At 41.6% G+C, this 23,197-nt stretch overlaps 1 protein-coding gene across 22 annotated transcripts in view; it reads right to left on the bottom strand.

The window, feature by feature from the left end:
- The window catches only part of Limch1 (LIM and calponin homology domains 1), a 315,235-nt gene that overhangs the window by 64,763 nt on the left and 227,275 nt on the right, over positions 1-23,197 (bottom strand). For 14 of the 22 annotated variants that reach the window (XM_076865092.2, XM_076865095.2, XM_076865099.2 and 11 more), the window contains exons 6-10: positions 23,039-23,149; positions 16,476-16,671; positions 10,321-10,573; positions 9,068-9,334; positions 1,812-2,114 (exon numbers count right to left, since the gene is read on the bottom strand). In XM_076865092.2, the coding sequence (XP_076721207.2) occupies positions 1,812-2,114; positions 9,068-9,334; positions 10,321-10,573; positions 16,476-16,671; positions 23,039-23,149 (1,130 nt within the window). Of the gene's footprint in view, positions 1-1,811; positions 2,115-9,067; positions 9,335-10,320; positions 10,574-16,475; positions 16,672-17,030; positions 17,089-23,038; positions 23,150-23,197 lie in introns of those variants that run through there. The other 8 variants (XM_076865108.2, XM_076865109.2, XM_076865110.2 and 5 more) reach the window with 3 other exon arrangements.

Below are 23,197 nucleotides of genomic sequence, written 5' to 3'. Positions count from 1 at the left end.
CTCTTGTTACCTACATGATGTTGTACGTTTGCAGAACCGGGTCAAATAGGAAGGCTATAGAACTTCCTATTTATTTTTTAGTTTAGGGAAAGGGATCAAGGAAGGGCATAGCAAAGAGCCACCAGGACTTGGCTTTATTTACTTATTTTATCAGTTCTCTGATGCTCTCTAGAGAAGTCATGATCTGCCCCAGACCCAGAGCTGTGTTCCCCCAAACAGAATCAAGTGACCAGGACAAATGCAGTGGGGACTATCAGGAATTAAAATTGTATGGAGGAGAAAGGAAAAAGGGAGATATAGAGGCTTCTCCTTTCCCTCACTCAAATGGATGATCACCACCAATATGCCTGGATGCTAGTCAGTTATCCAAAAGTCTCTGTTACACTTGCAACAACTAATCCACCCTGCAAGGCCCTCCAAGAATGGTTTGTTACAAGACATGCCAACTGGCACTACTCAGGTCAAGAGCCTCCTGAAGTTATAATGTGTCCTGTGAAAACTCGCTGTCAGGTGTTCTCTGTTCTAATCCCTGTTCTGCATCCAGGGATATTTCCTGGGTTTGTATCTGGTGCTTCCTTAAGAAAGCAAACAACAGTAGTAATAATACTAACTACTCTATTGAGCTCCCTAAGTCTGCACAAAGAACCATTTTCATTATACAAAGCACAGCTAAGATAATGGTATCCTTATTTCATTCAACTTTAGAAACCTCTAAAATGATGGACACAAAAATTATGAAGATGTTACTCTCATTTGATAGGAGGAAAAATACAAGCATGATAAATGCTGAAGAATAGAATTCAGTAAGCAGATACCTTAAGACAAAACCCGACTGGCCAAATTCATCTTAATATGGCTTTCCTTTCCCCATTTCACTACAACATGTGCAGATTGAGTATCTCTTTTCTAAAATGCTGGAGACCAGAAGTGTTTTGGATTTCAGATTTTTTTTTTCAGATTTTGAAATACTTTGCATGTATTTACATAGTGAGATATTTTGGGGATGGAGCCCAAGTCTAAACACAAAATTCATTTATATTTCCTATATAAATTGCCCAAAAGCAATTTTTATACAATAGTTTCAGCGCACCTGCATTTTGGCTAGGACCCATCATATGAGATCAGGTGTGTAATTTTCTACTTTTAGTGTCATGTCAGCATTCAAAAAGTTTTGGATTTTGGAGCATTTGGGATTTTGGATTTTCTGATCAGGAATACTCCACTTAGTATTAAGATGATGGGTGAAAAAGAAAGAGAAGGAAACCCATTTGAAAACTTTTCCATGATAGAACACATAGAAGTGTATTGTATGTTTGAGATTTTCTCTTTTTTGTTGGGAAATATCCTCCTCATTTGTCCAGGTAATCTTGTTGGTGTGAGAGAAAAAACAGCAGGCCTAATTTTTAATTTTCCTTGCAACACTGAAAAGTTTCTAAAAAGAAAAGAATTTACAGCAAAGGAACAACTATGTTTTCTGCCTCCTTTGAGTGGACTGGAGCAGCCTTGAGCTGTGGCTGTTCTCTGAAAGGCCAGTCTATGAACCAGCACCCATGTGGAGTGATGTGTCCTGATGCACATCCACACGCTGGTATATTTGGCAAATTCAGTCCTGTTTTGGACATCGCTACTCTCCTCTTTACCATCTGCCTTCAGACATTTGGACATAGGAAGCTCTACTTCAAAATAATCCACCATGACAAGGTGCATATAATTGGGGAAAGAAAGAGGGATGGGGACGATGATACAACTTGCCTTTGCTTAATTATGTTCTCTTTCTTTTGTAGACACACACATACACACACAGTGCACACCTGTTATATTCTAGATTTTTCTTTTCTGAGATTCTCTTGGAGAGCTGTTGGCTGCTATCTGATTTCTCTGTGTCTTTTTTACGATAAGGCCCATAGAGGAGCTGATTCAACGGCACAGCCGGCTTGGTTTGGTTCGTCCTTGCTCTTCTTGCAGCAAAGTCGTCTTTCTCAAGGTCGGGCAGTCGACGCGCAGCTTCGTCTTCTGACTCGGAATCTCTGCCATGTTGGTGGGTCAGGAAAGGATTTTCTTTGCGAAGGATAATATCACGAACAGCTTCTTTCTCTTCATTTACTTGCTTTTGGCTGATAGGGCAAAATTAAATGGAACTCCACATGTGATCAGACCAACAAAGAAAAATGTCTGAAATCCCCATCTCCAGGCAGACAATGGCATTATTAGTGAAAAGTCCTCCCCATCTCGTTAGTTCAAATGGCATCACTTTATTATTTCAGTCCAGAGTTGCAGCATAGTTAGGGTGGTTTTAAAACCTTTGAATTTAGCCAGACCAGCCATACTAAAAATTCATTTAATTTGCAGGGCTCCAGCAGCATCAGAAAAGCAGGATCCTAAATGGCTCTGAAAGTGACAATCCAAATTATTTTCATGAAATTGGGAAAAAGTAGGAAATTCTTTGTTGTTGTTCTTTCTTCTTTAGCACAGTAGTAATTTGCCCAGTAGGTATTCAATTTGTTTTGACTGACAGGGCAAAACACTGAGCCACCAAGGTCCTGATCTGGGGGAAAATGAGGAGTGCAGCTATGTGATAGCACAGCCAGATTGCAAAGTGTGGACATCTGGAATAGTTTAAGGCTATTGTTAGGATAAACCCAAGGCATAAAAGCTTATCTTGGGCTGGGGAAGAAGCTCAATGGTATAGCACTTGCCTAGCATGCACAGGGCCTTGGGTTCAATCTCTACTACTGTTACAACAACAACAACAACAACAACAAAGCTTATTGTGCCCCATTAGCAACTCCTTCTTCCCTCCTCTGTCCCTAGGCCCCTCCAGCTTCCAGTGCTGCTTATTTGTTATATGTGAGATGTCCAGGATGTTTTGGTCAAAATAATTTTAAAATTACTATTATGGGCCTTTCCATTTTCAAAGGAGTCTTAAGGACCTCTTTGAAATAGGAATTTTAAATTGCTAAGAGCATTCAGCTTAATGGTGGAACATCAGGCCATCAGCCTTAGGACTTTTTTCCCTAGTGTTTGTTTTTGTCCCTGGGTGGGTGAAGACAGAGCAACTATGCTTCATGGGGCATCTAAACAAATCCCCAGTCCTCCACTTTCTCATAAGACCAGACTTGTTTCTGAGCGAGAATAAAGCGTTAAAACATTTTTTCATCATTTATTATCTCCTCAGTTCATAAAGATGATAAATAAATAAAATACTTCAACTTCTAAGGAAAGTTCATCTACTTTGAGCTTTCTATGAGAGGATTAAGAGAAAATTCTTCATCCTCAAAGGACAAATTTATCTCAGGAATGAAGACAGGAGAATTAGTCTGGCTGAGAACATGATAAGCAATGAAACTGTGTATCTAGTCCACCAGATAGATACTTTGCTTTGCCCCACACTATTCCAGAGGATGTCCCCATCTTAAGGTGACAGTAAGCCCTCATTCCACCTGATTTGGAAAAATCAAAGCATCATGGGTCATGCCAAGAAAATGTTTCACTGATAACCACTGTTCTCAATAAAAATTTAAAATTCAAAAATGTGGAGTGGTGGTAATGTTTTACTTCTGAATAAATTAATTTCTTAAAAGATGAAATCCTGCCCTTTGAGTTGCACATCCCACTGTCAGTCCCTCCACTCTTCTCCCCTGCCTCTGTGGCCAAAGTGTCTGGCAAGGACCAACTGGTATTGGTTGACCATGAAGAACGGTCAGAAGGACCATGATAGGCCCTATCACGAACCTCTTCAAAGGCACTTTATGTAAAAAGCACTGAAGATATTGCAGGTGGATAATGGTTACTGAGTGCACACTGTGTGTTCTGATTCCTTCAAGTATTAATTCATTCTGCCCTAACATTAACTCTGCAAGGTCTCTGTTAATTATCATTCCCATTTTACCAACTGGAAACAGATTAGGTTGAGACACTTGCCAGGGGTCAGAGTGAGTTCTTAAAATGCAAACCCAGGCAGTCCAGATATCCTGTTCTATGGTGACCAACAAACCAATGTACTATTCAGTGAGCAAGTGACCACAACAGGAAAGTAGAAAGTACAGCACACACACACCTCCCCACTCCACACAGTATCGTCATTATTATGGAAGAAAAAAAAGTGAAGTAATTTGTTTTCTAAATGAAGGGAGCCTGTGACTTGTACTTAAGATGCCTCTGTGACCTTGCCCAGTGGTTATAGACAACATTTAGGCAGAATTGATGATAGCAGAATTCTAATCACACCTCACCATATCTGCACAACACTTTGTAGTTTATAAATGCTTTCAAACTTATACCACCAAAAGGAAGCACAAACCTTACATATTCTCTCACCCCAGTGTGGAAGCAGATCCTCAGCATGAATCTCAAGTCCATGAGCAGCACTCTTTCTACTCTTTGACCAGGAGTCTTGGATGTTATCTCAGGCAAAATTCTTTTATTTCCTCCAATACAGTACTGGGTATTGAGCCCAGGGGGATTATACCACTGAGAGACATCTCCAGCACATTTTATTTTGAGACAGGGTCTAAGTGGCCCTGGCTGGCTTTGGACTCATTATGCTCCTGCCTCAGCCTTCCCAGTCACTGGAATTATAGGCATGTGCCACTGTGCACAGCTTAGGCAGAATTCTTTGGAATACAAAAATATGCATGTATGCAAATGGTCCTGCCTAACTGTGATGCTAATTTGAGCAGGGAGAAGAAGCTGGCACCTTATGCATCATGTAAGCCCAGCCAGGCTCCAAAGTCCCCTGGGGTGTCTTTTTAGGCTACATGCCCAGTGTGGCAGGACTCATTTCAAGTGATCTCAGTTTAGATATATGTCCTTAAAAAAAAAAAAAAAAGTGGGGGTGAAGAAATTTTCCGTATCATTGGCTGCTAAAAGACATACCCTGCCCACTTGAAAAACAGAAGCAATGAGTGATTTTTTCTAATTGCTTGAATTCCATAAACTTAAAGCTTTACAGCAGATTCAGAGAGAAAAAAAAATAATGATGCAAACTCTAGGCTGGAGCTGTTGACCATGAAATAATAGATAATATGTCTAAGGCAAATGTGCAGGATAGCAGTTACAGGTGTCTACTTAACAAAGTATATTGGTGACTTTTATGATGTGTCATTTCCCCTGATAGATCTAATGACCATCTATGGTGAAACTTTGATATATTTTACTTTATTGTCCAATAACCACAACTCTCTGAGCAGCTAGCATATCCCAGAAGCACTAACGTTCACAACAACCCTGCTAACTAGGAATGATAAGGCCCAATGTGCAGAATGCTACGTTCTCCCTTTCATGTCATCTGAATGTAGGTAAATTAATTGAAATCAATGTAAGTGGCAGACTTGAGCTATCAGACTTCGTTTTCATGGGAAGGGCTGGTTATTTCATTTCTTTGAGGTCATTCACAGATGAGTGGCTCTGGGCAGCTTGGGTTGCTGGGTGGATGCAGCTCGCTTGGAAGGAACAGGGTCCATCCCCCAGTGAGAACTGCGGAGCCCCATCCCCAACCTGGCCACCCAGCCCAGGCTCATCTAAAACAAGAGAGGCTATCACAGGAGAGACGGAGGACTGACGCAGGGGACAGGGAAGAAAAGGCTCTTCTCTCAACGTTTCTGAGCCTTATAGAGTTCAAAGTGAACGAGAGACTGATTTAAACTAAGGAAGCTCTGGCATTGTCTTTTACCCCCTCTTACTTGGCAACAAATAAGCAGCCTGTTCTGCTTGGCTGTCAGCTTGTTCTATTGAAAGAAACTGGGCTCTCCCGAAAAGCCTGTGAGTCCTCCTGGGAATGTCATGGGTCATGTCAGAAACCTCTGTTCACCCCATCTCTAGGCAGGGAAGCTACAAAGATCAGTGCATGGTATGTGTCTGCCTGGTCCCAAGGCCCAAAGAACTGTGCACCCACAATAGGGACGGCATCTGGTGAGGAGGGATGTGGGGGATACGTGTCTGGCTTGGCTATGTCTGCTCTTCCTCTGAAGATTTCTAAAATGTCTATTGTTCCTCGGAGAGTTTTTTCCCCCTCTGTAATTAATTACTATGTGGTTGAGAAGATTCACAGACTAGCAGAAAATACTGAGTGCTGAAACATATGAAAACAATTAGAAAAGAAGTACAATCACGTGAAACCTATAATTCAGTTAAAAAAAAAAGTTTACTTCTCCAACGGGAAACACCAAGTAAGAGAACTCAAATCTCCATGGCATTTTAATTCAGGGGAAGTGAATCTTGGTTCTTATTTTATCCTCTTAAAAACAGAAATCCTGGCTTCTTTGACCTAGTCTTATATTGGGGGAGGGAGTAATTAAGTTAACACAATCATAAAATAAAATAGAAGAAAAAGTAGTTTATATGTTCTTTTTTTTTTTTTTTTTTTACTTCAGTGGAAACTAATAAATATTAAATGCCACACATTTATTAAGAAGTCCTATTTTCTGTCCCTTGATGCTAAGATACCTCCTAATATATTATTTCACAGGAGGTTTGGGATTGCCGGGCTTCTAACCTCATGTGAAACTGAAATAACATCACCTTTGCTTCTTTTTGTAGACTGTCTTAAAAATAATGCAAAGTGGTGTTTGAGATGCCTGAGAAGCAGACAAACTGAAAACTGGTCTGTAAAAATAGAGCTTTGTTCTTGTCTCTGTGCGTCTCAGGTCCCCAGGCTCTCTCTCCTCTCTGCAGACGTAATTTCTCAACTGAGAAATGGCCTTCAAGGAGGAGAATCATGGGCCTCTTGTTGGGTCCAAAGATGTAATGGCCAGAATCCATCTGGATGTCAAAACTGGAGACTGAGATTAAAATGCTTTGAGAGACATCTGCATATTTCAGTGATTTATATTCTTATTTTCCAGACAGCAAGAATCCTTTTCTTTTCCATGATATGCATTTCATTCCAGTTAAGTGACTTTCCGCCACATGAAAAGCAGGACCCCCAAATGTGGATAAACTTAGAATAACTCTCAACTCTATTGTGGCTTGCAAAAGTTAAGTGACAAAAACTCAGATGTGCCAGGCTGGTGGCATGGTCTGTTTAAAAGCTCATAAGCTGGCTAGCAGCTGACAAAATCTGTCTAACAAATGAATCTGGTGATTGAAGCAGGTCTGTGGTGGTGCTGTTGGGGACATTCTCTAGGAATATGTATAATTATCTTGGGCCTAATTTTAAAGACTTAGAAGGTCTGAGGTAGGAGGACATGGACTGTCTTGCAAACTTCTGCTTCATAGAGTTCACTTGAATGAAAGAGGTAAATCTTTAACCAGATAGCAGAAAATATGAATGGGAGCAAAAATGATCACATAAGTAGAACAGACACCAATCAGAATGTCATCCTTAAACTAATTAGGATTCTGTGTTTGTATACCATTTGGGAATCGTCATACAAGTGTTCAATGTTTCGTTGTCAAGTAAGCCTCCTGGTTACTGAAGTGGCACCAACACTTGGTGGCATTCCCATTCTGTGCCTGACTTCTTTTCTCAACATGTCGCCATTATTCCTGGGTGTGCCCACTTAGCTCTGTTTAGCTCCCTGCTCATCTCCCCTTGCTTTTTTGGATACTTGAAAGATAATGATGCCCTTGGTAAATTTTAGCTTAAAGACTTCACAGATCTGTAAAAATGAAAGCATGTGTGTCAAAGACACAAGGATTAAATTTGGCGAGGACAGGGGAAAATTCATACTCTAATTATGTCCTGAACTTAAAGAGGGACATAGGATGTCTAAAAACAGTACAAAGTGAGGGAATATTACTCATTTTTGTATTCTCAGCATCTAGCCCAGTCTCTGGGATAAGCAGATGTTGAAGGGATGCTGGCCCTCCAGCATGTGTCTGACAATGTCTTTGAATCAAAATTCAAAAAATATCTGTATTTTTTAGAAAGGAATCTATGGCATTGCTTGTCGTTATCTCAGGGAGCTGCTTGGAGCACACATACAATTTTGAACGTTAGAAATTTCTAGAAGCTGTCCATGTTTTGGATTGGCATGGTTATCTGTGGGATACCACAGAAAGGAAAAAGTATATCCTTGGTTTTTTATCAACACAAAACTACTCTAAGGATACATATATACAGTTCAACATCAGAGGTTTCAATAAAAACCTAGGCCACAGAAATAACCACATATGGAGCTGAACCGAGAAATCAAAGTGCTCCATCAAATGTGTGGGAGGCCCATGAGGTACTGTGGTCAGAGCACCCAAACCTGGCCCCCAGGCTGGTGGTGACCAGCTCTCCAAGTCACTTACTAGCGCTCATCCTCAGTTTCCTTTTCTGAAAAACAAGTATAGTACTTGTCTTTGAGAATTAAATGAGATAGCAAATGGCAAAGGAATTTCAATTGTTGGACTGCTATCAAAGCCAATTTATAGTGTATTATTTGTTAGAATCGTGAGTTTTATATAAAAAAAGTTAACCAGGATTACAAAGCACTACATAAAACTGTCCAACTAGTTTTCTGTGGCTTTGATTGCTGAAGGTATCCGTGAAACCTTCAGTATGAAGCCTCAGGACTGTACTCTGGTGCCTTTGTTACAATTAAGGGAGGTAATCACTCTGTTCTTTGGTTTTTGAATCAACATACTTTAGAGAATAAAGAGAAATAAATTCACCCCCAGTTACTACTCCCTTAAGGCAAAGAAAGTGAGTGGATTTTTAAGCCAGCCACTCTTCCTAAAGAGTCTTCCCCATTTCAAGACACTGTTTTCTAGTGATGTGTACATTGGGATAATGAGCCATTTAGGAGTAGTGTAAACATTAACAAGTCACAAACAATAGACAAATAAAATGCCATTGCTAGGTAAATCCTGCAGCCCACAAATGACTGTCTAGCACAAAGTCAAATCAAGCAGCAGGGAACTCAGCCTTCACCTCCATTTAAAATAACCAAACACTTAGCAGAGACGGGCCCTAGGGCAAAAGCTATGATCTATTTCTCTTTGTTCAGAGTAGGGAAGAGTGATGCAATGGGACAAGCAGGAAGCAGGACGACAGGATGAACAGTCCAACTTGCTGGGCAGATTCCAAACCTGCGGGCATGCAGAGAGCTGGTGGGGCCCGCCCTCCAGCAGCAGCGCTAACCTGGCAAAGCGCTGCGCTGCAGGCATGACCTTGATCCCGGCTTGCTCTAGCCTTCTGCATTTTTGGATTTCAGCAGCATCTTTGTCCTCAGACCTGGGAGCTGGTGCCACCGAAGCCCCCTCTGCAGGAGGCTGGTCCTTCCCACTGACGTTGGGTAATTCTAACCCACCATTGGGAGCCTTCCCACCAGGATCCATTTGGCAGGTTGGGTCTTCTTCATCTGGAGACCCCACTTCGCTTCCTTCTTCCTCTATTGTTTCAGGATAACTAGCGAGTTGGACAAGATGGTTTACCAAACTAACAGACTGGCGGGGGGAACAGATCATATGTCAGTTCCCAGCCATTCTAGTATCACTTAAAAAAAAAAAAAAGTCATAGCATGCAATATGAACCTGGTAATGTGAAGACAGTAAGTGCAGCCACTGGTTCATTAATGCAATGCCTCGTACTTAAACATTGATTAAGAGTTATTTCAACACTGGTACTGAAAGGAAAAACCCTTTTCTGCTGGAAAAATGAAGCTTGTTAGCGTTGTTCAATAGTTAAAACTTCTAACAAAATGTTATTCAACAGAAAATCATAGTTGGTAAAGGTGAACTATTAGAAAAGTTCCCTTATTGTATGGTTACTGAAGGCAGGGATTCTTATATACCATTGGGTCCCCAAAGCCTAGAAGACAGCACCTAGAACATTGTAGATGCTCAATAAATATTTGCTGAACAAATAAATAAATACCTAAACGAGAGTAAGGAGAACACTGTTTCTCTTAGGAAAACACTGTTTCTCTCAAAAGATGAGATCAACGTGTTTTCCATTTATCTTGACCATATGTGTAATTGTGAAGCATGTTTCAAGCATCACTTGCACACTTGAGCTTGTATCTGGATGAACTTGTACCAAGATACTGAAAAGTCATTTTGCATAAAAAGTCTTCCTATACCCAACCTCACAGGATCAGGAGTCAGGCAGTCTCTGTAGAAAGACACAGATGACAGATCTGATCTCTTTTTCCTGTGGGAAACACTGGCTTTATACACCTGCTCATTACACCAGTATTTTCTGGTCACCTCCCATGGGCCAGGCACAGTTCTAGGTGCCTTTGTGAAGCTGATATTTTATCATGACAAGGTCTCTCCAGGGATCTGTTCTGCCTCTTCCATTTGTTACCTTACATCCACGCTCTGAAATGGTTGTTTAACCCGTGTCACATCCAGAAATTTCCCCAGGACAGGAGCAGCACAGCACAGGCTTACCTGAAGGGCCTCTCCCCCCCCAGGGGCGAGGTGGCGGTGCTCCAGCTCTTGCGGTATTCCTCTCGCTCGGCTTTCTTCTTTCTCAGAGGGGCGGGGACGTAGGCTGTCTGGTTGCTCTTGTTTGGGAGGTACTGGTTAAAAGGCACTGCTGACTTTGGCTCGCCATGGGAAGTCCGCCGGGCAGACATGTCATCCTTCTTCACATCTGGCAGCTTCCGATGCGGCAAGTCGGATTCAGAGTCACTTCCTCTCCCTGGGGAAGACAGGGTGGGAGGTGGAAAAGTGTGTCAGGCTAATAGAAAGGTCCCTGGGGTGAGTGCACGGTGTCAGGGATGTGGTTAAATCTGTGGGTTCTGGGGATTCCTTACTCAAGTCCATCACTTAATAAATCTAAAGTATCAGTCTACGTGTGTCCTCTATGGGAAAAGTTCTCAAGTCTAATAAGGAAAAAAACAAACACAAGCCACCAAACTAAGAATAAATATGGAGGGACGCCTAACTGTGCCTGGGAATTATACACCTGGCGTAGAACCACGTGCCCGCTGAGATTCATAGCATGCAATATGACATCAATTCACCTGGGGAATTCTTAATGCGCTCTTGCTGAAGGTCTTATACTGTGCTACACATTTTGACAAATAAGAATTATAAAGGATCTTGTCTTTGAGGTATCTGAAACTATGAAATACCTAGAAGATTGAAGTTGTAGTGAAGGCACATGAACATGAAGAACAATAGGAATTCAGGGAGGTGACCGATTTGGATCACAGCAAGGGTTTGCCTGCCAAGGAGCGGTTCCAGATTCCCCTGCAATGGAGCTCTGCCCGGGTGCCCTGGCGGGAGGCAATTTTTTTCTGTGATCCCTATGGTTCTATGATCTTGTCTTCTCCTCTGGCACATTATACATTCTGCCTTGTGTTTTGAGAAGAAGAGTTATGTATTGTTCACGTTTTGTTTTTTTTTTTTTTACCAAACTGCCTTTGCACATGGTGGGCATCCTCAGGCTATCTGATGAATGCACGAACTGACTTGGCTTAAGGAGCACTTTAGATAATGCAAAGGAATACTATGCGGCCCACATCAGACTTCTGTTGGGCAAAGACCCCAATAATTACATTGTATTCCTGTTTCCTGGGTCTCATCTCATTAGATTTCTAAGACCTATTAGAATGAAACTCTTGCTAAGTATTATATAAATGACCAGCATTTTTAACATATTTAACTCCGATGATAATGAATAGAAATGAATCTATCCACATTTAAGAAGAGAGCCTTCAACTAAGAGCCAGGAGATGCAGAGTGAGTAGTGTGCAGGGTTTTAAGCCAGATCTGCTTCACTTTGGGCTCTGCTACTCACTGGTCTCTTTATGTATCAGACTTTGTACGCATCACTTTACCACTGCATCAGTTTTTCAAACTATAAAATGGGGATAATAATGTCACTTGCTTCATAGGACAGTTGGAAGGATCAGATCCAGGTAAAACTATCAGGGCAGGACTTGGCACCAAGTGTTTAATAAATGCTGCCTACTCTAGGCCGAGACAGGAGGATCCCGAGTTCAAAGCCAGCCTCAGCAACAGCAAGGCACTCAGCAACTCAGTGAGACCCTGTCTCTAAATAAAATACAAAATAGGGCTGGGGGTGTGGCTCAGTGGTTGAGTAACCTTGAGTCAATCCTGGTATCTCTCACCGCCCCGCCCCCCCATCAATTAAACTATGAGTAGTTTAATTTGAGCAAATGCTGCTTACTCTAAATATCATCATAGTTCTGGATCTGTCAGAAATAATCTGTGAGTTCCTAGGCTCATCTCTAACACACTTCACTGTCCTCGCCTGTAACACAGCAATGAAATTAATTGCCCTGGAGATTAAATGATATAATGGCTTTTAAAAAAGACTGTCGACGAAGTTAAAAGTGTTGGCCATAAACAAGTTGCTCATTGTTGTACACAAAATATTCAGTTTATGAATTATTCATCCCACTTGCTTTCAGTCTGCCTTCTGAAATTTTGACCATTTCATTTCTTGTTACTATTTACTTCATCATTTAGCCCCCTTCCTGCCCCAAGTCCTTTTACAAGTACATCTGTCACAGTGTCATAATAAAGTGTTTAGGGCCTCCTGTGAATTACTTTATAAATAGACACTGACACTACCTCACTTTTCCAAGCTCTTAGATGTTTCCACACTTGATATCATCCCCAATTTATTTACTTATCGAAGTCCTGGGGATTGACCCCCAGGGCACCTCACCACTGTTCCCAGCTCTTTATATTCTTCATTTTGAGACAGGCTCTTGCTAAGTTGCTCAGGCTGGCCTTAAATTTGGAATCCTTCTGCCTCAGCCTCCCAAATCACTGGAATTACAGAATTATTCCCATTTTATAAAGGTGGAAACAGGCTCAGAGAAGCCAAAGGAGCCCTTTCTCATGGCTGGCTAGTGACAGCTCTGAGAAACCAGTGTCTGTTCTCTGAACTCCCAGAGTTTTTCCTGCGGTAACACACTTCTCTTGGGAATATGTTCTCTGCTTAAAGTGTCCTAAGTGAAGTACCGCCCTGCACTGAAAAATGAATGCAAGAAAATAACTCTTCAATCAACTATGGAAGCTTCGGGATGGATCAGAGTTGTCTTGGATCCCTCAGTTCTAAAATCCAATAATCTGGGAACCTTATTTATAATGTTCCATATTCAAAACACATTATCTATGATGTGCTTTGTGAAAGTCTCAAAATACATTGTTTGACACATAAACACACCACCTCCTCTCCTCACCGATTATTCTTGGATGAATGTCTTAAACAGACATTTCAAGAGCAGAGTGGCTCAGTTGAGAGGTGTATAGTTTATGGACCTACAGACCAGGCTCATTTCAGCTCCACGCCCGCTAGCTGCGTGGCCTGGGAACTTGTTTCTTTAAACATTTTGTCCACCAATATATTTTTTAATTTTTTTTTTTAGTTATAGTTGGGCACAATACCTTTATTTTATTTGTTTATTTTTATATGGTGCTGAGGATCGAATCCAGTGCCTCCCACATGCTAGGCGAACGTTCTACCCCTGAGACATTCCCACCTGCCCCATCCTGGGAATTTAAGTCCTTTGTAACTAAGGTCGTCATGGCATACACAGAGATGATTATACAGCTCTCCTGAGGATTAAATGAGATGACATAAAGCACCTCGGAAGAGGCTAGCATGGTACACCATTGGCTAATGTTAGAGCTCATCTAAGGCCAGGACTGGAAAAAATTTTTACCTCATCCTATGAACATAGAAATTGATTAGGGTGGCTTCTCCGTGTATGACCCAAGTTAGGAAAATGCAACAGAGCACAAGGAGATCTATTTTTATAAAAGGCCAACCCTTCTTTTTATGAGGCTACTTTTGTTCTGTTCAGGCAACTAGGGATCTCACTTCTTCTCCTTCTTTTCTGCTTCCTTCCTTTATCTTTGCCACATAATGCTTTTCTTTGAATCTTCCTCTAACAATTTTGCTTATTCCTTGTGTCTCCCCTTTCATACAGCTCTCATACAAAATAGAAGAATATTCATTTAACAGGATGCCTCTTACTTATCATAAATGTGATCAGTTTAGAAGGTTATGAGTGGAAAGATTTATAGTTCCTCTTCACGGAAGTCCATTAAGCAGCCCTAGAAGTTGAGCTAATGAAGGAGAGGTAGGAAATGGGCACCTAACTCGAAAGACAGTTTGGCTGAATCAACCCTATTAGTTCATCCTGTGTCCAACACACAGAACCACAGCACCTTTCATGAATGTGGGGCTTTTTATTTGCTAATTTGTTTGTTGGGTACTGGGGATTGAAGCCAGGGTGCTCTACTACTGAGTATACTTGGAGCCCTTTTAATTGTTTACTTTGAGACAGGGTTTCCTTAAGTTGCTGAGGCTGGCATCAAACTTTCAATCCTCCTGCCTCAGCCTCCCTAGCAGGTGGGATTACAGGTTTGTGCCCCTGTGCCCAGAAAATGTGGCTCTTGATTTTTTTTTGAATGGGTCATTAGATACCAATAATAATAAAATAAAAGCTCTCCATATTAACTCAATATAGTCTTGAAGAATTTCATGGTAAGGTTTTCCCCAATTTGTTATTAAGTCCTAGGAAATATATTTTCAAGACAAAAAAAAAAAAGTTCTACCAATTTGGAAGTGTTTATTAGAACAGGCAAACTTCTTGATTGTCATCATTTAAAGAAACATACCATAAACCCATGTGAAATTCAACATATATGTGGCTAAAATTATATTGCATTTTAGAGACAGATCAAATGTGTGTTATTTTTCTTTTAAAAAACCTCCTTGTTTACAGGAACATAAACCTTAATTAAGGTATCAGCCTGATTTGTGAAATCTGTGTAGGATGCTATTTCATAAGAGTGTTTTATAATGCTCAATTCTATGTTAGTCTTTAGATGGAAAAAACATTTATAAGTAGACTCTAGCTTATCAATCTTAATTGCTGCAAACTAAATTATGCCTCCGTACATATTAGTATAATATTAACGATCACCATCTAAAATTCCTTCAAGATGTAGTTCAGCATCATTCTGAACCCCTGGAAGCTGATGTCACAGTGAAGGATCTATATTACCAGTTATAACAAATCAGGGCAAAAAGAGGCAATAATTTTTAAAAAGCAATCAAAACAATATGAATGAAACAGCTTGACTAAGAGAAGTTTTGTAAGAGTAGATTCACATTTTGGTTAAGTTAAAGCCTAATTAGATCATGGACTTGGTATTTCACTTCAAGTCCTGTGGGTGGTACTTAAGATGTCAAATAAAATCTTAGAAATGTTTTTCAGGCAGCCCACAATGCATCATAGAATTCTTCAGAAGTCACATACTACATGGCCTCTAGGCTAATTTATTTGCTAGAAAGTATAAGTCCTAAAGAAAAGCATTTGACCAGTCAGTAAGATGAAACATCTACTAGGGAAACAGAAAGACATTTTGGTAAATGATGAGTATGTTTTGGACTCCAACTTCTTGAGGCTAACGTTGTTATGCTATTTTACTGACAGTGATTTTTGTCCACTTAAAAATATTGGAACAATACTTAACTTCTTGAAGCCTCATTTGTAAAATAAGCATAATAAAGTATGTCTCACAGCTAAAGAAGAGGAGTAAGTAAGATACTGTGACTCTCCAAGATTTGGGCTGAGGATGAAATGAGATGCTGTATGTAATTAACTCAGATTCTGGATACATTCCATATTTAAGTCCTTTTAGTAACACAGTTTTGTATCTTTTAGCTACAAAAGATAATTCTGGTCATGGAGAGTAGGTCTAAGTCCAGAAATTTATCACTAATCAAGCAATATATATATAAAAAAATGGAAACAAAAAATTCCCCACTAAGTCTCGGTGTCTTTCTGTAACTTTTAAAATGCAGAGCCAAGCCCCTTTCCCTTCCCAAACCTACAAAGATGCAAGATAAATAAGGCAAGCAGCTTCTTAAAAACAGGCACTAATTTATATCAGGTTACATGACCACACATTTTTGTAAGGAAAAATGATCATTCCATACAGGTGATATAAAATCTGTGGGGTTGAAATCAAATCCAGCCTCAGGGTGAACAGGCAGCCTGGGTTGTACACTATACATTAAGGGCCACCTGCATCGAGCTAGACAACCGATCAGGTATCATAAGTACCAGATTGCCAAAAAATGTGCCAATTAAAGTCACACAATCCCAGGTTTCAGAAGTTTCCTAAGTGTGGGTAGTGCATTTCCAGTTTGCTGGAAATGGATCCATTTTCACTTACACCGTGTGGTACTCGCTCAAACATTTCCCTTCCTCATACCCAGAGTACATAAACTTTAGCACGCTTTATGAGCTAATGGTCTGCCAGCGTCTTGATTCACCAAAGCCAAGTGAGGAATGATGTAACACGTTTTCCAATAGAAGATATGCTCACTGAGGCAGTGTTCAAATAAACTGCTGGTAACATCAACCAAAGTTCTGAGCACCATGAAAAATATTCAAAGACATTTTTTTTTTCCTACCAGTTTATAGAATTACCAGGTTCCAGCAAGGTGGTTGTGGAATCATGCCTTCCCAGCACCCATCTCTCTGCCATGCAGCCCCAGTTAATGATTAATTCCAGGATGTTCAGTTTATGAACATGCAACTTACCATCACTGCTTCCCCTGAGCACTACATCTGGCGAAGGTGTCTGCCTGGAGCGGGAGCCAAAGGAGTCTAGGCTGTCAAAGGAATCATCTCGGCCATGGCGAGGAGGGGAGAGAGAGTCACTGCGCTCGGAATCCCAGCAGTCGATGTAGCCACTGTCTCGGATGCTCCGTTTAGGACTCTCAATGTCATCGGTTTCCTGTACGAAAATAAAAAGAGTTACAGACATTAATAAACAGATCCGGAAAATTGGTCTCCAGTTCTCTCCAAAATATCCTGCATATCAAATCAGTAACGGCAACGTTGCAGCAACCAGTCATGGCAGATCTGATTTGCATCCATGGTCACTGTTCCATTCCTCAACCTTTTTCCATCAGGAAATCACCCGACATTTCAAACCAACAAATAAAACATCCCCAAGTAATGAACCCTCCATAATATTGAGCAAACAAACAAACAAACAAACAAAGCAAAAGAATTAAGAGTGAAGAATCACAGTTTGGATTCACAATGATGCAATGATAGAGGAAAGCAAAAGTGAGAAGCCAAAACCTTGACCTTGACCTGTCTTTCAGAATCCATAACTGCATGCCTGGACGGGGACTGCCCCCCTAGTTCAGCCGTGCGATGGCTCCTGTCTATGCTATCTGGCAAATACAGACAGCATTTGTGTTAGCAGCAGAATCGGCTCTGTAAAATCCTGGAGCAGCATGCCTCCATGCCGTGCTACCTCGGAGGGAAATTCCTGCTCTGAAAGGGAGCTGTCTCTCTAAGGCAAAAAGTTAAAAAAAAAAAAAAAAAGCAATGAAAAATATGCAAAATGCTTTTCCTGATGCTTCAGAAGAATCCAGGCATGCTCTTGCTCTCAGCCAGCTCTTGGCGCTGGGGGAGCTGAAAGCACTTGTAGCTGACCCACATGTTCAGAGCAGGGAGAACAATGGCTGTCTTTGACAGCCTGTGATTATAAATTCTTTCCAGCACAAGCGGCACATACTAAAACACTGAAACTCCAGCAGAAGAAAGGTCAGTCAAAGCCATCCTCACCCTCGGATTATAATAAAAGCCTTGTTCCCGCCAGTGTCTTAGCATTCATTACAATAGCCCAGGCTGACGAAAACAAAAATAACTCCAGTCACTCAAAGATAAACCTCAATTTAATATCCCCCAGACTGTCGCTTAAAATCAGGACTGAGGATAACACTGGCAGAGGGATATGTTCTCATCTGCAAAGACCGGAACGTCGCACTGTGGGTTTCCCAGGATGCTCATGAAGGTCCCTTCTGCATTCCCAATAAAAAGGCAAACTAAATAAATATTCTCCATGTTAGCAGTTTTGGAAACTGGTCTAGACTAAGATGCCCACAGGAGCTGAGGCCTTTGCAGGAAGTGCTTTATTGGCTGTTTCTATCCATTATATCTGGGTCCTCTGACACGTTCCCCGGAGGGAGGCATTGGGGGTTGGAGTGGCTGTAATTCAGAAGACACATGCAGGTTTTGCATCAAGAGAAGGGAGTGGGTAAGTGGGCAAGGGAAGGGCTGGGGAGAACCCTGCAGCCTCCACGCAGAGGACCTGATGGCCACTCCTGAAGAACTGGGTGACGATGGCCTCCATGACCCCAAGGCAGAAATTACTGTTTTGGAAATTAAGGCAGTTTACTTGCAGGTCAAAAGTTAACCAGGACTTGGAACAAAAGTCAGGCCTGAATAGCTGGAAAAGGAAGAACTCAGGACTCACTGACAAGTATTAACCTAAATTAGATATGGTTTTGAATTTAATTTCTTTGGAAACACAGTCAATATCTTGAATTATTTACCTACTGAGAATAGGTCAAATGGCTAAAAAACGAAGCTCACTTTTTATTGAATACCTAGGGTCTGGGACCATATGTAACACGTTTTGAATGTCACATTACTTACTCCTTATAACCACCCAGTGATGTGGTTAGCATTATCACTATTTTTGGGTTTTTGTTTGCTTGTTTGTTTGTTTTTTGTTTTGGTACTGGGGATTGAACTCAGGGGCACTCAACCACTGAGCCACATCTCCAGCCCTATTTTGGATTTTATTTAGAGACAGGGTCTCACTGAGTTGCTTAGTGCCTCGCCATTGCTGAGGCAGTTTTGATCTTGAGATACTCCTGTCTCAGCCTCCAAAGTCACTGGGATTATACACATGTGCCATTGCGCCTGGTGCACTATCATTCTTAATAGAAGGAAAAAAAAAAAAGAAAAGAAACAGAGAGGTTAAGTAACTTGACTGAAGTCACACAAGAAGAGACAAAAGTTATGATTCCAAAACAGGACTCTCTCTCCAAATCCCAAATGGTGAAATCTAAAAATATGCAGTTGTCTTCTCCTCCACTGGACACTTCTTGCCTCCTTGACCTGTGCATGATGCTAACCTGGACTAACTAAATGCTCAGAACTGTAAATAGTGCAAAAGGGAGGCTGATTTGAGTAAGGGCTAAGAGCGTGTCTCTGAAGTCAGACCAACTGGGTTTAAATGCTGGCTCTACCCTCGCCAATTGTTTAGTTTTGACCTCTGTAAAATGGGGCTGGCGATAATACTACTTTTACAGGGTTCCTGGGAAGACTAAATGTTTGATATATGGAAGGTATTCAGAAAAATGCACAGCACAGAATAAGGACTCAAAATATCAGCTATGGCTATGATCCCTAATATATTTCCTCAGGTATAGAAGTTTCAATATGTAAATTACACCATATTTGCAGGTTGAGTTAAGGACATAACTTTACACACACACACACACACACACACACACACACACACACACACTTCTCTCCCTCTCTATTCATATCCCATATCTAGATGCCTTGGGTCTAGTTCTCTATCAGGGAGGAGGGACGCTCAGGGAGCTGGGCCACTGGTCACATATTGATGGGACATGCCTACAAGCTGCTTCAGTGCAGCATTACAAAACTGAATTTTCGAGAAAACAATATCAGAAAGGTTTCCCCAAAGGCCCAACATCCCTCCCTCCCCCTCTGCAAACCACAGGAGAAGAGGCAGGAAGGGAAAGGGAACATGTTTCTTGGAGCTGCAGCTGCTTTCTCACAGCTAGTAATGGAAAAGAAAAACAGAAAGGCCACCATGTCCGTGACTGAGCAGAAAGCCAAGAACAAACCCTCGGATCACATGCATGGGCGGGGAGCTGAACGGCACGACCAGCTTGCAAAGCTAAACCAGGCCACCGTGGCCATCCTTGGCCAAGCTGGTCCCCCAGGAACCATGGAGTGAAGCAAGAGGGAGGACCTCTGGCCAGAAATAAAGATGTGGACAACTGGCAGACACTGTTTTATGGCCTTCTATTGGGTCACTGTGCTTTTTTTTTTTTGTCACCTAAAGCAACGCCTTTGGAGGAGGGCAGAAGATACAAACCAACGGGAAGATGACACAATCTAAATTTCCCCTTTCTGGGGTCTCATTACGTTGGCTTTTCATCTTCCAGCTGAGTAGCTTTGTGTCTTCAGCAGAGAGCACACAGGGTGAAGGGGGTAAGGCCCAAGTCAGCCCTTGTGCTAATTGCTAATTGTTCCAGGAAGAGTGTTGATGAACAGGGTGAAGACTTCTGGCTTTCACAAACTTTTTGGATTATTTCCCCCCCGCTGTCCTCTTCTTACCCCTTTGTGAGAGATAACGAAAAGCAGCTAGGAGAGAAGCAGCTAGGATCGGTGGATGACTTTTGGTATCTGAGAAAGTCCAGATGCCTCCGCTTTACCACTTGACATTTTGTGTTTCCTTTGTGATTTATCAGGTAGCTCAACCCTACTCTAAAGTGTCTGAGAGTTCTCTTTCTCCAACACCCTCACTCATTCTCCACCCGCCACCCTCTGGCTATGGAAGTGATTCATTCCACAAACATGGACTGGGCATGTTCTCTGTGCCACTAGGCACTGTCCCGGTCCTGGGAACACAGTCCTGTACAAAAATCAACAAACACCCTGTCCTCATGAACCTTATGTTCTAGTCCAGAAAAATAAACAGAGGGATAAGAAGGGATGAGAGTCAGATAAAGAGAACCACCTTGACGGCTGACTCTCTAGTTCCAACCTGGAGATCTCGTTGGATCCCTTCAATCTCGGGGGTTCTTGTAGCAAACCCCTTGTTTGGCCTAAGTGTCCCTCCTTTGGGAGGCTTTGCCTTCTTTCTCAGTGACAGGCACTGACCAGGCTTTCCAACAGCAGCAGCAACCATCTATGAAGACCTACTGTGTGCAAGACGATGCTAAGGGTTGTGTGTTATGTATATTACAGAACTTAACAATTTGTCCTATAGTTAACAATTGTAGGTACATTTCTCCTACTAGAAAAATGAAAATGATTCTAGCTAATCTCCTTTGTGAAAGACAAAATTTGGTCTTAAATTTACTTCAGCCTGTATCTGTGCAGAATAGGTCCCATCTGTCCCTTAATGGGGTGTCTACTTCTCTTCCAGTAAAAATACCTACAATTTTTAGCTGAAATAAGGTCTACCATTCCCAAGTCTTTCCTTGCAGGTAGGTAGGAATACGTGACCAATTTCAAGTTAACAGGATTAAAGCAGGGGTTTGTCTTAGTCTGTTTTCTGTTGCTATGAGGAAACCTCACAGAGGAGGTAATTTGTAAAGAAGAGCAATTTATTCCTCAGGGTTCGGGAGGCTGAAAATCCAGTGTCAAGGTGTGGCGCCTGATGAGGGTTCAGAACATGGCAGGGGCATCACATGGCGACAGAGTGCTCAGGCAGAGAGAGCCCGCGTTCATAACGAAGCCACGGCCAGGTAACAAACCCCTTGGCCATAACAGCATTAATCCTGTCCCTCACCATCTCCTAAAGGTTCCAGCATCACAGTAGCAATTAAATTTCAATATAATTTTTGGAGGGGACATTGAAACCATGGTAGGAGTGTCATGTGACTCTTTTTGGAAGTATGTTTAGGGGGAAGGCACAGCCCTTTCTTCATCTCATTCCTCTTTCTTCCTGACCTGAATGTGGTCATGACAGATGGTCATGACCATGACAGCTAGAGCCTGAGCAGCTATCTTGGACCAGCAGGGGAGAAGCCTGGGGTGGAGGATGACGAGCAGAAAGAAGAGGCTGGGCCCTGCCATGGGACGGAGGTGGAACCCCACACCAACCCTGGACTCTCACACCAACACAGGACTACTCACCTCACTCATGTTATTTTGAGGGTTTTTTGTTTGTTTTGTTTTGTGTGTGTGTAGCATTTCCCACCTGAACCCAATCCCGACAAAATCAGAACACTTTAAAGACGTTTAAAAAAGGTGACCCATCTATTATTATTCAAGTACAAATTTAATATAAAAACAAACACTTACACTTCCCCAAGCCAGACTGGAACTTTGTGGATTTTTCTAAGAATAGAGTCTGATGAAAAATTGCAGGACAAACTCAGAGTTAAGACGAAGAAGCAACGTGTTGTGCTTCGTTGCGTGGGTGTGTTTATTTAATTTTTTACAAGAATGTAGCTTAAAGGACTTTGTTTATATGTGTCCTGACCAATATGAAAGCTTTGTCCATTTATAAATACATGAGCCAGACCGCCCCTGGCCAAACGTGAACATTGCTAGCTTGAATTTAAGGAGAGCACATTATTAGAAAGCTGGAACAAATTCTTGCTTTCAGAGGTTGAAAAGAACTGAAAGTCTCTCAAGAAGTCTCACTTCCTTTATTTTGCAGGTTAGGGAAGTGAGAAAAACCAAGGCCTCAAATCTTTGTGTTCTAATAGGGCCTTTTCCAAAATTCATGACTGGATTACAAGTGAATTTATCTGTTCACACTGAGCCTGGCTGGGAGGCTTCTCTTGGATTACATAATACTGTATATACTAATACTTAGGATGAGTTATATGTATTGCCCAATCTCATAAAAGATCACTCAGGAAGGATCACGAAGGATCGTGAAGCACGCCACTGTTTCTTTGACAATTTCCTACCTTAGGTCAGACTTTCCCATAATCTAATAAAAAAATCAAGCTTAAATAATGTTCAAACGAAATGTTACACCAAATAAACAAATTAAGCTTTTAAAAATGTCTCCTGAATTTCCAGGTCATTCGAATACAATGGCCATACAATGCACATATTAGATGAGAATGTTTCTAATTCTCACTCTTGGCCAAGGTGGGTGCCAAGGCAAGAACTTGGCTGATGTGACTCACCCACATCAAGGCCCTGATAGGCAAGCAAAGTGACCTTTAGGATAAAAGTGCAGAGCAAGTGTTCATTTTTTGCATAATACTGCATTGTTTAATTCAAGTTTATTCCCCCAAGAAAGCAAGCCCTGAGCTCCTTGGCATACAAAGCCAGACACTGACAGATTGCATTTGCTCTTTTAGAATTAAAGTTGGACTGGGCTCAGATCTTCTGTTCTCCAAAGGTATAAAAGTTCAGGTAGGTTTGAGATGCATGAGGCAAAAATGTCATTGGTAAGATGGTCATTTCCTTAAGCATGACATCTTTGGCTGTAATCATCTTAAAAACAAGGACAAGTATTGCTTTCCCCCCTTATTTAAACCTTATGGGATGGAGAAGAAAAGTTATGTTACCTTTCTCATCTGCGCCAACAATCCTTCAAACTCCTTCAGGTTCAAGGTAGTTCCGCTATAGGACGCGCAGCTGTTGGCAGCTTTTCCCAGCCAGTAAATGGTAACTAATACCTGTGGAACGAATAACGCAGAAAAGCAGGAGAAGGTGCCCTCAAGAGT

Source organism: Callospermophilus lateralis, chromosome 8 (assembly GCF_048772815.1).
Source record: "Callospermophilus lateralis isolate mCalLat2 chromosome 8, mCalLat2.hap1, whole genome shotgun sequence".
NCBI classification, from domain to species: domain Eukaryota; kingdom Metazoa; phylum Chordata; class Mammalia; order Rodentia; family Sciuridae; genus Callospermophilus; species Callospermophilus lateralis.
This window is presented reverse-complemented; position numbering and strand designations above follow the sequence as displayed.